Source organism: Aplysia californica, unplaced genomic scaffold, assembly GCF_000002075.1.
Source record: "Aplysia californica isolate F4 #8 unplaced genomic scaffold, AplCal3.0 scaffold01047, whole genome shotgun sequence".
Lineage (NCBI taxonomy): Eukaryota > Metazoa > Mollusca > Gastropoda > Aplysiida > Aplysiidae > Aplysia > Aplysia californica.
In genome coordinates this window covers 58,267-75,651 of record NW_004798317.1, presented here as the reverse complement: position 1 = coordinate 75,651, position 17,385 = coordinate 58,267, and the positions used below count along the sequence as shown (strand labels likewise).

At 39.4% G+C, this 17,385-nt stretch overlaps 1 protein-coding gene across 1 annotated transcript in view; it reads left to right on the top strand.

Moving 5' to 3' along the window:
* Positions 1-546: 546 nt before the first annotated feature.
* Positions 547-17,385, top strand: part of LOC101859898 (caspase-8) — a gene marked incomplete in the record, with an annotated part of 23,893 nt that continues 7,054 nt past the window's right edge. Inside the window, 7 exon segments of the mRNA XM_013089793.2 lie at positions 547-1,053; positions 1,868-2,037; positions 2,581-2,648; positions 3,127-3,238; positions 5,512-5,715; positions 8,010-8,261; positions 10,726-10,824. Coding sequence (XP_012945247.1) covers positions 698-1,053; positions 1,868-2,037; positions 2,581-2,648; positions 3,127-3,238; positions 5,512-5,715; positions 8,010-8,261; positions 10,726-10,824 — 1,261 coding nt within the window.

Sequence of the window (17,385 nt, the reverse complement as noted above, 5' to 3'; positions counted from 1 at the left end):
GAGGGAGAAAAATGAGCGAAGCCACGTCTGCAGGGGCTGTTCACCCTGGAAGCGACCTCGTTGAATCTGAGCTTGCTGGTTTAAGTGTTCGTTGAATCTGGGTTATTGTTATTGATTTTAAAGAAGAAATAAACGGGAGAATCCATCTCCTCTTGTTGAATCCGAGTTTTCGTTAAATCCGAGTTCCACTGTATAATTTCCGGGGATGGCACAGTTACAAGTGATTGTTTTTTGGGTTTTTTTTACATTAAAGTTTGCCCACCTATGTTAACATGTAGGCTATAGTTTTAACCCCCAGAAGTAAATTAAAGCATGACAGATGAATAGATTTAAACTCAGATTGCTCTGTGAAGATGAATCATGATTTTTCTACTTCGCTTTAACTTTAGGGTGATGAACAACCATAATGATAATATTAAGTAAATCTGTGAATAGTATGTATAGAGAGTGGAAATAATGCAGGTTTTTACTCTATAAATACCCAATGCACTTTGCAGTTACATTACTTAATGACCAAATATTTAAATTGTTTGTCTTCAACAGCATCTGGTTCCTGCGTTCCTGGTGCTTGATCCGGAAGGCAAAGTTATGACATATCTAAATGCATTCTAAATAGACCAAGGGCAAGTTTGGACCTATGTTACTCAACACGCCAGTTACAACTTAAAAAGACTGACTGAACGAACTGGCTCTCAGCATGGATCTTGAATATCGAAAGCGACTTGCCTATATTGATGATGGACTTCATAAGACGGATTGCAAGATTTTCAAGTTTTTGTGTGAGCCGTTGATTGGGAGATCAGTAAAGGATGACTCTCCTATGAGCATTTTTGAGGCATTGGAAGGACGTCGTATGTTGTCTGCTAGTAATATGACCGTGATCTCTGAGGCCTTGCAGATAATCCAGCGTTATGACCTCTTGGAAGACATCCGGACTGACAGTGCAACAACATACCATGGACCAATGGTGCAGACATCCATGATCTGTCCCTTCCGGGCAACACTGGCGGAAATCAGTGAGAACCTGCCCGATGAAGATCTCAACAGGCTCAGGTGAGATACTACAATATTTTGTATCGTATCCCCAGTTTCAGAGGAAAAATATTATATGTACCAGACTTAGGAGAAGACTAAGTGAATTGATTGTAGCTGTGTATGTGCAGTTTTGAAAGTGGACATGTCATAAAGTTTTGAATGAATATCTAGAAATACTGTTCAACATTAATCCTCTCGTCTTCTTTTTTACTTTCGCTGCTAAATCTCAGGGGTAGTTGAATGTTGGTTCTTCAACCTGCAATGTAACTGATTTTTACACTTGTGACCGTTTAGCGTTTTTCCTACTTAAGTGGGCCCGTTGCTTTCAGGCAGTCGCCTTCTGATTTTGAAGGAATTCTATGTTGTCATGACGCGGTGGAATCAGGCGCTGGTCGCTATCTTCAATAGAAGTCGAGATATTTGTGTTTGATGGAGGTGGTGGTCACCTGGTTTCAGAAGTAAAATTAGAGAGAAAATTGCTGCCAGAGTATGATGACTTCCAAAGATTGAGAGTCCTTGGAAACTTTAAAATTACATTTTTTGTACCTTTAATCAACGTTTTTCAGTAAAATATATGTGGATTTGAAGCTGTTCTAACAGCACAATAGTATTCAGTTACATTCTAAAGGTTATGGTGCATGCCTTTGAAAAATACATTGAAAAGAAGGAGAGAATAAAAATACTTAGTGAGTAAATGAGACTTCCTAGATAAACAGGAAATACAGCAGATTTGAAATTTCTGCCATAACTCTTGGTAACCATCCATGTAACTGCTCTGTGTTTGGAAGGAGACCTAGATTTACTGATGTCAATTTCTCTTGACTTTGATCAGGTTCATCTATAACAAGGTACCAAAAAAGACTAAGATTGGGGATGGGATTGATCTTTTCAAGTTTATGATGCAACGAGGAGACCTAAAACCATCCAGTCTGACCGCACTGACAGATATATTCTCTTCCATTGAGAGAACAGACTTAGTGAATAGCCTGCAATCCTTTCAAGGTATGTTGTCCTTTGCTTTTCCTGTGCTTGTGCGCAGTAACTGTTGACCTTTTTAAAATTAAAGTCCGATGAAATTCAATGAAAATAAATGTGAAGATTGAACTTTGATTCTGTAAAATTTTCATCAGCATCTGCTATGGTTGAAAGCCAGACCGTTATAGGCTATGAGGCAAAGATGTTCACATTTCCTCAGGAGAAGATTTTTCAAAGGATATATAAATATGGTAAATCAAATTGATTCTGTGAAACCAATGTTTCTACATATATATATATATATATATATATATATATATATATATATATATATATATATATATATATATATATATATATAGATATATATATGTATAATATATATATATATATATATATATGTATAATATATATATATATATATATAATATATATGTTGTGTGTATTACATAGCCTTGTTCAGATCAGAGACATTTTTGAAAATGTTTTTACGAGTACCTAATTCTTTTTTCCTGAAAGATAAGATATTTTGTCTTCTTTGTATAAGTGCGAATTTCTGTACATTTCCAGATCAGCATGTACAAAGAGGGCAGTATATGTGGCAGGCGAGGCAGGCACTCACTCAAGCTCAGGAGGAGGTAACCAACATGAGAGACCAGGCCCTTATTCTCTCCTTGATTCACCATCCCTTATCTTGACACCAATTCTTTTTTGTTCTTTTCCTCCATCCTCTCCTTTCTTGTCACATCAGTTCTTGTCTTGTTCTCCCCTTTTTCCATTTTGTTCTTCTTCCTTTTTTTGTTGTGTTTATTCCTTATCCATTTCATCTTCCTTCCTTTTTGTCTTTGAAATAGAGTAGTTTTAAAAAAGATGTTCATGTGGGCTTTTATGTTGGCTCTACTTTTGGTGAGAATAACTTGTTAATTATAAATACCCCTGGCTTCTTTGGCTAGGCTGAAGAGCAGAGGCTAACTGTGCAGTTGCTAGACTATTTTTCAACTATGATTTACCACAACAAGAAGAACAACGACATAAACAATAGATTTCACATTTACGGAGTAGTTAAAGTCTCGTCAGTTAAATGGGTGCTGTGTGTCCTTTCTTTCCTGATACTAGACTTACGATGACCGACCCCCGACCGTGGAGTCAATGTATGATGAACCAGAGAATGCCTCTACCGGAGAGCCAGTAGTAACAAGGGCGGAATTATTGCCTCCGATTTGCACAAGTAAGTTTTATCTCTTCTTCTATCTCAAGTCAGAAATTCTACTGGCATCTGTGGTGTAAAGATTAGGTGCTAGGCCTTGCAGCTGAAGAATGTGATTTTGATTCTCATATTGGGAAAATAGTTAATCAAATATTTTCATTCTTCTACTATGGTGTATCCCACATGGCCTGGGTTAGCCTCGGCAGATAGGTTTGACACAACTAGACTCCTAACTATGTACATAGAGTAGATGGAGGTATAGAGCATTTGCAACTACAACTGCCTCATTTTTCTTTGAATTTTGCTTGAGGCTTCATAAGTGTCAAGCAGCACGCTAAAAATAGCTTCGGTGGAGGGGGGGAGGGTATTTTACCGACCTTGCCTTTTTCCGTTTTTATTATTATTGAAACATTATTTTGTCTCAAGTGCACCTCAAAGGACATTGACTTTAGACCTCTACCGTGGCGTAATTAGTTTGAATATTCCGTGTTTGTGTTCGAGCTTCCCGTAATTCTTACTAAGATAAAGAAGAAGAAAAAAAAACCCGGGAACGCAGGCACAGTTCAACCGATGGGTGATTTTGAGTAATCTGTGTTCGACCTATCTGGGTTTTACTGTATCTTGAGTAGTTTGAAAGATATGCCACGTTTTGTAACATAGAAAAACGAATTTTGGAGAAAACCCCAATTTCTAGCACATTTTTATCCTTTTATGAAGTACAACATGCTGCAAAAATAACTAGTAAAAAATATTAAGCCTTAAAGTATTATAAAATCCTTTCAGTCTGTGATTAAGAAATGGTTAAACATGTGTTTTCTGATGGAACTAAATTTTTTACCATGTCAAATGTTTTGGCCTTTTCACTCCGTTGCTCAGCTTTGCTGACAACTAGGACCTTTCTCCAGACATACACACATATGTTGGGATGGACGTGAAGGGTTCAGAGGTGGGCTTGATGTGCTCAGCATTAATACAGATTTATTGGTAGATGTGAAGGGCGAGAATGGTGACACTTCCTTTAAAATTAGTGTCTTTTTTTTTCCTCACATGTGAGCATGTAAGATGATTTTCTCACCTTGTAAGATACTTATGATAGTACTAATGGGTGAGAGTGAGATACAGGCACAGTGCGAATGGGAAGGAGTGACAAGGAAGCTGACACGTGTACAGTGTGAAGGGGAAGGAAAGACAGACACAGTAGGAATAAGAAGGAAAGATTTGTGCAGTGTTAGTGGGAAGGAGAGACAGACAGTTGGAATAAGAAGGAAAGATAGGTGAAAGACAATTGGGAAGGAGAGACATACACGGTGCGAGAAAGAATGAGAGACAGATGAAAGTAGAGAGGGAGACAAGACAACAGTGAGTAGAAAGGACAATACTTAACTATTGTTGGAATCAGTGGGTATCAAGGTCCAGTGGGCCAGATCACTCACATGGTGGGAAATATTTTGGCCTGCGGGTTGGGAACAGTGGAAGGTTATCGAGAAATACAAAATCCAAGACTGAATCTGTGTGGTATGTATGAAGTCTGATCTGTATTTGATGTGGGTAGTACAGCTTATCTCTAAAAGTTGGACTACTCCCGCTTCAGAAAAAAAAAAATGTTAATAGAACCATTAAAAAAAAATAAATATTTGAGGCATCGTGGTGAAATCAGGCGCTCGTCAAAATAATGAAATCGAAGATATTGGCATGTTCTTTCCAGTTTGATAATTTTTTTCTAATTTTTTTTTTGTCTCAACACCGTTTGTGTCCATTTAAAAACACATTTTATTGTGGATTTTACTGAAAATCATTTATTAAAGGCACAACAAATGTAAATTTTCAGTTTCCAAGGACTATCAAGCTTTGGACATCACCAAACTTTGGCGCCCGTTTTCTCGCTAATTTTACCTCTGAAACCAGGTGACCCCGACCTCCTTCAATCGCAAATATTTCGACTTCTATTCAAGATAAGCGTGTATTTTTTTCATCCCAAGGTGATCAAATGAACTAGCTTTAAGATGATAACGATAACTCGAGTTGTCCAAAAATTGACGAGTGCCTGATTCCACAGCGCCAATATTACATGTGTATTTATTTGTTTTGCTTGGTTTTTGTTTTGTGAAAGGAAGCCTTTTGCTGCTCTTCGTAACTTTTGCTTGCAAAGATGGTTCACGACAAGTTAGTACTCCCTTGACAGAATTTTTCTGTCTTGACCATGCACAGCAAGAACCCTGATCATAATTCATGACTTTTCTTACCAAAGTGACATGCTCCGTCTGATGTCTTCCCTTCCGTCTCTCCTTGGCAAGGTGGTGCTACTTCCTCATGGGAGACCAACTGTAATGTTTTGGGTTTGAATACGCCTCATAGTCCCATGACCTCGCTCAACTTTCCCCAACCAGGGCCCGGGGAGTGTTCAGAACAACTGAAACCTTCTGGTTATCAAAATTCGGTTTTGCGTCTGCTCTCTGAAATTCAGCATTCAGGAAACTACAATAACTCAGCAAATTTGAGTAAGTAATGATGGTTTGTATATTTGAGTAAGTAATGAGGTGTGTTTATTTGAGAAAGTAAGTATAGTGTGTATATCTGAGTAAGTAACTTGGGTGTGTATATCATGGTGTGTATATCTGAGTAAGTAATCATGGTGTGTATATCTGAGTAAGTAATCATGATGTGTATATCTGAGTAAGTAATCATGGTGTGTATATCTGAGTAGGTAATCATGATGTGTATATCTGAGTAAGTAATCATGGTGTGTATATCTGAGTAGGTAATCATGATGTGTATATCTGAGTAAGTAATCATGGTGTGTATATCTGAGTAAGTAATCATGGTGTGTATATCTGAGTAAGTTATCATGGTGTGTATATCTGAGTAAATTATCATGGTGTGTATATCTGAGTAAGTAGCATGAGTGTGTATTTCTTAGTAAATAATGAGGATGTTTATATCTGCATAAGTAATGTTGATGTGTATTTTGAGTGATTAGCATAGGTGTGTGTGCAGAAGTAGTGCTGGTGTGAAAATGTGAGGAGGTTAACTTGGAAGTTAAACCTGTATGAGTTACACTAGTGCATAAATCTGTACGAATAAGGTTTTTGTTTTGATATGTTTGAATAAGGCTTTTGTGCAGATAAGTATGGGTTACGCTTGTGTGTAGATATTGAATAAGTTGTGCTGGTGTGTAAATCTTTACCAAATTACTCTGGCAAGTAAGTTTGTAAGGTATGATGGTTGTCCTGACTAAAGTTGCAAAGTGGCTGGCTAAGAGTTTCCACACAAAGTTTCCACATTTTTAAAACGAGTACAGTACTCTAAATCATGTGCAAAAGAGGGTTTTCTACGAGACAAAGGGAACATGCTAAAATAGTTTCTCAAATTAAATCAAGTTTTGAATTTGAAAAGACAGATTGTGATGTTCATCTCTTGTAAAATAAGCTTCTCTGGAGTGTACCACTATGTGATGTTGTCAGTTTTTATCTCATCATGAATTGGATTATTGTAGTTCACCCTATTTACGTTAATGTACCTTGGGAAACTGGAAAATGGTTTCTTCAATTGCACATTCTAATGAACCGAAGTAAAAAACTATCCAGGTGGGTGGTTTGCAGGTGGTCTGGTGCGGTTTGCTCCTTTCCTATCAAACATATTTTGTCCTTATTTTTTTTGTTCGTTACTCTCTAGTAACACCCCTAATGTTTGGCACTTATATGACCTTATTGGGTTGCAAGTGCTGTAAAACTAGTACCAAAACTTAAAAAAAGAGTTAGCCAGCTGCTCACTCTCACCTGTACTGTCACAGAAGGGTTCAGAAGGGTGGTCTGTGGGTGCTCTTATGTGGTTTGCTCGTTTCCTATCACATTTGTCATCTTTTATTCTCATTGGTGATGTCACGAAGTGGTGAACTTCCTGTGCTATCTCATTCGCATTGTCACATACAGATTAAAGATTTTCATTTACCTGCAGTCCCAACTTTATCCGCATTATTAATAAAAGATCTACATCTTGTCCAATACATCTAATCTATGTCATCACATAAACATTTACCTCCTGTCCAAAGTCATCTATGTCATCACATAAACATTTGTGTCATGACGCAGCAGGATCAGGCGTTCATAAATTTTTAGGCATATGGAGGTATTGGTGTTATCTTAAAGAATGTTCATTTGCCTTGCTTTCGATGAAAAAAGTATCCATTTATCTTTAATAGAAGTCGAGATATTTGCAGGTGAGGGAGGTGTGGTCGCCTAGTTTTAGAAGTAAAATTAGCAAGAAAATGGCCACCAAAGTTAGGTGACTTCCATAGCTTAAGAGTCCTTGGAAACTGCAAATTTACTCTTTTTTGTGCCTTTAATCAACGTTTTTCCAAAAAATCCACAATCCAAACATAAAAGTGTTTTTGAATGGATTTTACAAGATGGTGAGTCAAAAAACAAAAATTCAAAGAAAATTTGCAAACTGGCCGCAAAATGCAGATTTCTCGGATTTCATTATTTTGACGAGCGCCTGATTTCACCATGATGCCTCACATTTACCTCCTGTCCTTATTTCATGTTTGTTATCTGATAAAGATCTACCTACTGTCTAAATTCATGTATGTTATCACATGAAGATTTACCTCCTCTCCTTTTTCATATCACATACATATTTATCTCCTGTCCAAATTCATCTATATCATCACAGAAAAATTTACTTCCTGTCCAAATTCATCTATGTTATCACATACAGATTTACATCCAAGCCAATTTCATCTATGTTGCCGCATACAGATCTACCTCCAGGCCACTCCTATCTCGTTCCCCAGATTCGGCCCAGCAGTCATCTTCCGAGACTGGGATCAGGTTTGAGGGAGAACATGTAACAGAAAGTACTGTGCCAGTGACCGGAAGCAGTGAACCATTGTTAGAAAGTAGCCAGGAGGCAGATCCTCCATTGAACGAGCTGGGTGTTAGTCTCCTTAACATCGATGATGCGGCCGTCGGGGCAACAGCGTCTACCGGGGTACCTGAGGGCTACAAGCCTGTTGGCAACTACAAGATGGAGGCTGACCCCCGAGGTATTCACCAGTGTGCCAGGAGCCAAGAAAAGAAGCAGGAAATTCTTATATATAATATATGTTCTAATAATTCTGACTTAACGGGATGAGTGACCCTCAAGGTCCATTTTCTATATTTATTGCCCGAGATCAAATCTAAGTACACATATAAGTTAGGCATAGAAATATTTTTGCGTAGCTACAGCGGTTGCTATGGAAACGGCTGCCATCTTGAAAATTAACAATGACTTTCTAATTCCTAAGACTTTGTTATTTACCCACCAAATTTGACCACATTTGGTGAAAGTATACCTGAACAAGTCCCTATCAACGGAGCTTTTTAAATTAATGTAAAAGAAAAAAATATGAGAATTTTTCCCAGTGTATATAGACCTTTTCTATATTTTGATTGGGTAATCGCTTGCCAAATGGAAAAGTGTTTTTTGTGTGCAAATATCTCTCTGTTACATTGATGGCAGCCTTGACATTTATGTTTCCTGAAAGTTTCATGTCAAAAGGATGAAAATTAAGGAAGGAGTACGGGAAAAACTGCAAAAAATGACATTTTGAGAAAAATGACAATTATTGTGAAAATTCACTATATTTTAAGATATCCTTATGTTTTCAAAGGCAATTTACGATGAGAGTAAAGACTTTCTCAATTGTCTCCTTGTCTATTTTTAGAAAATATGGGTCTCAATAGTCCGCTATTTAACGGATTTCCGCTATCGCCGTTTCTTTCGCTAAACTCTGCTACCGCGACAGCAGGCAAATCAGAAAGAGAGTTGCTGGGAGCAGGGTGACTGCCAGGCCACGGGAATTTAAAAATAATTGCTGAGACCCGCGAAAATACATAAAAGATCTCGTCTTTAAGTTCATTTCTGCTGGTCGCGATTGTGATATTAATTCGGCTCTGAGAGTAAGTTTCACGCGAACTGGTGGCTTTGGTGGCTAGCGGAATTGTGTCACCAAGGCTTGACTGGAAAATCAAGATCTACTTTCGCTTTCGTTACCACCCAGAAAAAAATAAAGAAAAGAAAGTTATACTAGTGTCTTGTCGGGCTCGTCATTGTGACCGGTCAATGAGCCTGCGCGCGTTCTGAGTGCTGCGAAGTACAGGACTCGGGAATGGGGGGAGATTATTGATTTTTTTGTAAAGACACACTCAGGGATAGGGGGAGGGCTGGATGCAACACCAGAGGACAACAAAACTGAAACTGGAAGCAAATGATTAATGTTTAGAATTTTGATTACTACTACAGCTCTCTGCAATGTAAAGTGTGCGTTGGTGCAAGCCTTGTGTGAAATCGGGAACCGTCATAACTTGTAAGCGTGTTATGGAACTTAGGGGCCTAAGTGTTCGCGTTTCGTTGGATTGGTGACAGTAAAATTAGATCTCTATATTTTAGCTTTCTGTTTAAGATTTGCAGATTTTCAGTATCACTGCATCTTGCCCTCCCACAGTTCTTACACCTCTCACACTGAATAGGTCTACTTGAGCTATTCTACTCTACTTTGAGTTTGAGCATTAATTTTTGTCTTTCGCGTTTAGTATATAGGCCTATATATATGATATGAATCATTACAGTCGATATTCTGGTTCTAGGCTCAAAACAAGATTCATTTTTATATGTTTAAAAAAAACAAACCTGGTGCACTGTCCAGCAACAGTTTCCTGAATATGCACTTCTGCTTACAAAATGTGGCAAAATTCACAACTACATCCCTCAACCAATGCAGTGTCTTTTACTCTCTGAGAGAAATATTTGGTGATTAAATGTTTGTACTTTTTGCTGTTTTACATAGAAGACATGATTTTTGTTCTTGAGTGGGAGACTTATTTTCCTGGATATCCCGATCTTTGTTTAGATACTGTGTCTGATTCAGCTTGGGTTGGCCCTGACAGGCAGGATCAGAGCAGCCCATCTCATATATGATGTGAATTATATTTGTTAGTAATAGTTGTAAAGCGCACAGAGAATGCTGTAGAGCTTGGTTATGTGCTATACATGCAATTATATTATTGTTATTGTTATTATTATTATTATCATTGATGGGGCCCTAAAACTTCTCTCTCTCTCTCTCTCTCTCTCTCTCTCTCTCTCTCTCTCTCTCTCTCTCCCTCCCTCCCTCCCTCCCTCTCCCTTTCATTTGTCTCCCCTCTCGCTTTCTCTCTTGTGTCATCTAACTGTTGTTTGTTGTGAAGTCTGTGTTTATCATCTATCCACCTATTGTTCATACTCATAATCTCATCTCTGTGTCTTCAACTGTTGCACCCGCTCACATCTGTATAATATCTAGCTATGCTATAGCGGTTAGTGGTTGGAGGGAATCATTAGGAGATTTTAGTTCTTTGCTATCTCTTTACCTCCGTTGTTTTTGTTTTGTATATCTCCTTTATTTTTGTCTAAGCATTAAGCGAGCGTTATTGTCTTGAAGTGCTTCTTTTTAACAGGTACTTAAACTACCTGTTGTTTGTTCCCAGGACTATGTGTCATTGTGGATATTGAAAACTTCACACATGATCCTCACGACCCTCAGGCCAAAAAGCTAAATCCCCGAGAAGGATCTAAATATGACCGTGGTGAGTAGAATTGTGGGAGAAGTCGGGGATGGGGGAGGAAGAGAGGAGAGGGGTGGGGGAGTTAAGGAGTGCGGTGTCTTGAATGAGCTTCTGGAAGACACAGAATGAGATGGGATTTTGAATAATGCACAGCTGGGGCTCTACAGTTATCCATTTGTTGTTTTTTTTTCCTTCATAGTTCTCTTGTACTTGTACTACTATCATCGTGGTCTTTGTTATTATTATGGTTGTGTTTGATGTTATATTTTTACTGATTAAACAAAATTAGGTGGTGAAGTGATTTTAAGAAATGGAGACGGATGTTTAATTGTGATACATTGCCTCTTAATCGCCTTTACATTATTAAAAGTGGCATACGTAAATTCCATACCACCATTATCATATAAACATTACAAAACTAGTCTAGTGAATGAGTACTGGGAGTGGACTCAGTCATAATTCTGATTTTCAGCAGTGTAGACAAAGACACTTTAGGCCTTGGTAGGTTTTATGTGCAGTTGTCCTCAGATCAAGCAGCTGTTGGTAGGTGCCTGGCAATTATTGTCAGAGTCCATGAATGATTATGATATGGGTTAGATGGCTGTAGTGGGAGCTCTCGCAGTCTAGAGATGCAGTGTTTGTCTCTCATTCTATAGGTCCCAGGTTTGAAACCTGACAGCGACGAAAAAATATTCTTCTCTAAAATTGTAAGCGGCTGGGCAGACGGCAGTTTGGGTTTCGCCTCTCTTTTCCACTTTGTGCGGATCGACCAGTGGATGACGGCTTTAGCTGTTGAGAAATTGATTGATATCTGGCGTGTCTTCTTTGGTGATGTTGCCAACTTCCTCGTTCCCAGCCAGTCCAGAGTGGCCTGGTATCCACTGTAAGTGGATGGAACATTCGGAGGGTTGACTGAGGGTGTGCAGACACTGCCAGATTGAGCAGGCCACCTTTTCCGATTTGTTGGTAGGGCCGTATGAGAGGCGCATGACTGCTGACCTGGAATCAGCGTATACATGGATGCCTACACTACACTGTTTGGAAGGCTGCCTTCTGTACGTAGTGAAAAGAGCATGCTCAGCGCTGTGTTGAGAGCTACAAGCTCAGCCCTGTAACTTTAACAATACCGGCCTGCGGGTACACGGTGGTCGAGTTCGGTATCACCAGTCTTGATCGGTATTCCACTGCCTCCATACTCTGTACCATGTTTAGCTGAACCGTCAGTCCAGACTTCTACATCGGGCAGGGGGAGCGATCAAATGGTAGCCTCTGCTGCTGCTTTCCTGACAGCTGGTTCATTAGCATGCTTGATGCAGCCTTCCACGGTTGTGTAGGGGGTAAAACAACCAGCTCCTCACTTGGGTATATATCCAGGTCAGTTTCAGCTATGAGGTTCTGGGCATGCTTTCTCCAGTTCGACTTGCCTGTCCGCACGGGCACTGATTTTGTTACGGAGGCTCTGCGTTGATTCGTTGCAGGCAGACGCATGGACTTCTTGAGTGAAATAGCAGCCAAGGAATCAGCTCTATGCCTTAGTAGTAGAATGTCTGCTACAATGAGGAGGCTGTGCACACGAGTATCCTTTGAGCAGCCGGTGATGATTCTTGCTGCTTCATTCTACTTTGTTTCCAGTTTCTGCAGGTTGGAGGGTTTGGCAAGAGGCATGTAGGCAGGGGCACTAGCATAATAAATTGGTTTTATGCATTCCCTTAAGGCATCCTCAGGTGGTGCCTGTAAGGGCTTTCAATGGTCGAAGTCTGCTTTACAGTTTTAAGCTCAAGGTTTTGGATGTGGGCGTTGGAGGATAGAATACGGTCAAGTGTGACCCCAAGTAAGGTGGGGTTGGAGTTGAAGGTGATGGGGGAGCCCTTGAGCAAGAATGCTGGTTTTCGCTTGGCCTTGTGAGTGCTGGTAGTGAAGAGGGTGCACTCTGTTTTCTCCCTACTGATCTCCATCTTGTTTTGCTTTACCCACTGCTCAAGGGAGTTTATGGCTGCTTGGACACTGTTTTCAGCCTGATTTATGTCTTCGTTGGTGGCGTATATGGTATAGTCATCAGTATAGATTTTCACGGTTTCAGGCAGGCCTGCTTCAATATCATCAATGAAGACAAGGAACAGTGTGGGGGACAGAACGCTGCCCTGGGGGACTCTCTGCTCGAAACGACGTAGCCTGCTTGTTGCGTTGCCGTGCTCGATGCAGGCGTATCTGTCCCTGAGGAATGAACCTATCCATTGGGTGATGCTATCGTGGCACAAGGCAATCGCGCTCGACTCATTGCCTTAAAAACAAAGGCGTATGTTTTCAGGCGACGAGTCGGGGGATCATCCCGACCTGACCCGACCCGATCCCATCCACAATGGGTACTGGGCTCTCTGTACAAAGGAAGGGGTAGATCTAGCCTATTTCAGGTATGAATTGTCCCCCTTGCCGTTGTTATTTTTTCGTCATGGAAGAAAGTTTCGGTTATTTAAAATAAAATTGTATGATTATATTTCCAACTTTTTCGGAAAATTGGTTAACTTTCACGAACTCACGACTGCGCTGAGGGCAAAAGTTGCGCGCGCAAGTTACGGGTGCAAGCGCGAATTTCTTTGAGGACAGATATAGGCCATGAACAAAAACTTTCCACCGTTTTCTATTAGTGGAAGAAAGATAAGGGTAGACCCTAAAAAAATTGCAACGAAAATGAAAAGTGTATGGTTCGACAGATAAAATTGTGTGTAATAACATATTAAAAATTGGCTTTCAAAATCGTGGAGGAAATTGTTTTAAAAAACGTTAAAAGTTGTCAAAAAAGCAAAATTTACATTACGACCAAATTGGTTTATCATACTTGCTTTGATGCGAGAATTTTTACGTAATTTGTACGGATTTTCATGAAAATGATGTAATCATCATCGGTATCCACGCTTTTTAAGTAAAAAGTATGGTAAGCCAATATATTAAGAATACGTTTTCTCACATCCTCAGCCTTTCAGTGGATATTTATTGTTTACCATGTAATTTCCCTCTAAAGAATTTCCTCTTGTGCAATTGACATAACAAGGTGGGAATATTATTCTGGCTGTTGTACAACATAGAAAGAACAATATAGATGTATAGATCGTTGTACAACATAGAAAGAACAATAAAGATGGGACTGAAGGGCACCAAATGCGCATTTTGTGTCAGCAATCTTAAATAAGAGCAAAATCTGTTTTTGCAAAACATAGACAGACAAGTCACAGTCCAGGAAGATTAACAGTCTGAAACGCAAACTTCGGTCAAGTCTCCAAGAGTTCCTATTTAGTACCCGCTGATTGTTTAAGGTTTGAAAAGAAAACTTTGCAGTCAAAGTCATAGAGACCTATAATGTCATTTGCGTGTGAACCGAGACCCGAAGTCAGGACACAATAAAGAAAGTACGAATGAACAACGACTATTCTTTGTTGTTTTTATTCGGTTGCGACTTCAAAATTTTCAAGCAGCGTCCATGTTCTGTTACATTAGAAGTTGCATCTAAAAAAAAAAATAAGGACATTATTGAGGCCTCAAGATGTTTTAAAGATATATGCCGTTCATTATGTTGTATCCTGTCTGAAGGCAAATTAATTTGAGCAGATTAATATTCGGAATCTGATGACTGTTTTGGAAGACCATCTGCATGAGGTGAAGGGCACAGAACATTATATTATGGACCACAGTACCCTAAAAAGAAAAACTGATGGGTGCAAGGGAAAGCATAACATAATGAGTAGCGGAGGTTGATGGGGAGTAGTTGTTGTTACATTTCAGTAATCGGCTTCTTCAATTATACGAATGCGAGAATTTTATGAAACACCAAAGGGCTTTAAGTAGGATGCCAGGCAGAAGCAAATTGTCTAGGCAGCTCGTCAGTTGATCAAAAATCTACATTTGAGAAAAAGAAGTCTATCCATCAGTAAATCTAATTGGATATACAGTATTTATGGAGAAGAAAACGCGCTAACTTGGTGGCCTCTTTGTGCTGTTTCTTGAAACTGTCAATATGCACTACAATCCACGTATGAAAATAGTTGCCAGCTGACCGAGATCTATGATTGCTCCCTTCCTAGAAGAAATCTGAGTATTTTTCAATAGCCACTTCTCCTCAAGTTTGAGGCATTCAACTTTGATTACAATATAAGGACTCCAGATGAAGAAAGGACATTCATGGCATGGGGATTACAGCAGCGCTCACACATACTCAACTGAAGAAAACGTTCATACCCCCGGTCATCAGTGTAAAACTCCATCACATTCCAGGTGGTTCTATATAGGGAAGCCTCTGGGAGCGCAAAGATTGGGATACAACAGAGTATCATTCTTTCTTTAAGAGAGTTTCTTGAAATATATCAGTGCTCATTCAGATACCATTTTTCACTTTTCAAATCAAATGGACAAGAAATCAATGTCACACGTACTTCTCCAAAACTGTGAGATATGTATGTAAATTAGACTGCAGTTCAATGAAATGCACCTGCAAGAAAAATGAACTAGATTGCTATCCTGCCGGCAAATTTCTTCTCTTCTTCTTCTTCTTCTTCTTCTTCTTCCTCTTCTTCTTCTTCTTCCTCCTCTTCTTCTTCTTCTTCTTCTTTTTCTTCTTTTTCTTCTTTTTCTTCTTCTTCTTCTTCTTCTTCTTTTTCTTCTTCTTCTTCTTCTTCTTCTTCTCCTTCTTCTTCTTCTCCTCCTCCTCCTCCTCCTCCTCCTCCTCCTCCTCCTCCTCCTCCTTCTCCTTCTTCTCCTCCTCCTTCTCCTTCTTCTATCTCTTTGTAAATAGCTAGGCCTAGTTCTCGTAGTTACTAGTATCGATTACTCAATGTACATTACTACTCAAACTTTTTTGGCTCACCATTAAAAATCAGAGGGTTTAGTACTCAAAGTCCTCCATTTTGGTTAAGAAAAATAAGTTTTAAGGAACCTCTTCCTCCTCCTCCTCCTCCTTCTTCTCCCCCCCCCCCTTTTGTTTTCTGTTATGTCAATCATATCTCTTTGTAAATAGCTAGGCCTAGTTCTCGTAGTTACTAGTATCGATTACTCAATGTACATTACTACTCAAACTTTTTTGGCTCACCATTAAAAATCAGAGGGTTTAGTACTCAAAGTCCTCCATTTTGGTTAAGAAAAATAAGTTTTAAGGAACAGACTCCCAAGCATTGGTGTAAGATTTGTGTTATGAGATATGGCATACGATTCTGAAATGTTTTGGTATCGATATTTGACTATTTCGATACTATACCATAAAATGACATTTTAAACAAATTTACTCCCTTCCGATTCATGCCGATTTTCAGTATGTTATAGAGGAAGGTTTTCTGGTTCTAATGACACCTAATTCATTTCTGCTTCAATTTTTTTACCCCCATAGTGTAATGCACAGCTAAAGTTATTCGCCTATATCCTAGGCTAGTCTCTTGATGTTATTCCTTGCCTTCCCACTTTTCTTTACATCAATTTCTGTGACTCTTCTCCAGGTTCCACGTGGTTTTCCCCTTCATCTTTTACCATGTGGATTCCAATCCAACACTTTCTTTGTTATGCAGCTGTCTGACTTCCTGAGAGTATGTCCAAACCATTGCCAAGGCCTTCTTCCCACCTGATCTCTGATTGGGCCCTTTCTTGTTTTCCTTGATACTTCCTCATTGGTGACTATGTCTGTCCATCTGATCCTCAGTAGCTTTCTTAGACTCTTGTTCAAGAAAACCAGGCTCCCTCTTTATGCAAGTCTAAGATGGGTTCCATGTCTCACATCCCTACAACAGTACTGACTTCACTCTTGAATTGAAAATCCTCAGCTTTCTTTGAAGTCTTAGCAATGCGCACATGGCAAAAATCTCTCACAGTATGCTAAAATCAAAATGCCATACTGTCTCATCGTGCTATGTTTGTGAATGTTCCTTGCAGAGGTAGCCTTCAAATCCCTGGGTCAGTGCCACCCACTATTACTATTTGCAATAATTATTGTTCATTTATATGATGTGATTTAACCTGTTTGTGTGTGCAAGCATACTATTATATTATTATGTTTATGTGTACAGATGTGTGAGGAGGAGAGGATGTCCCCCCCCCCCATCAGAGCAGTGCTACTGACTGAAGTTGTCTTTAGGTCATTCATTCCCAAAGGGGGGATATTAACATGTTCATATGCACAATAGAATTGTAAATGGACTGATTTATCAATGTCATGCTCATACTGTGCCGGAACAACACAGGGGGAACTGCTGCTTTTTCTTTCCTCATCCGTACTATTGTCATTTGTCCTCTACTTCTTTTGTATGTTTGTCACTCTCTTGTGACCTGCTGTTTCTGGGGTTCTTTGATAGTGAAAGCAGACTTTGTGCTGTTGAGACTAGAGAGGTGAGCAGAGTAAGCCTGATTCCCAGTTTGGACTTCTCTGCTGACATCTACCCCTTACTGCTCATATGGCCATATGCAGTTGCGAACGCCTTAAAACCTTACTAAAACTAAAACTAAGGAGAGGATATGTGAGAGAGAGTGTGTGTGTATGGGTTTGGGCAGGCATTTGCATGTGTATGTGTTTGTGTGTATGTGTGTGTGTGTGTGTGTGTGTGTGAGTGT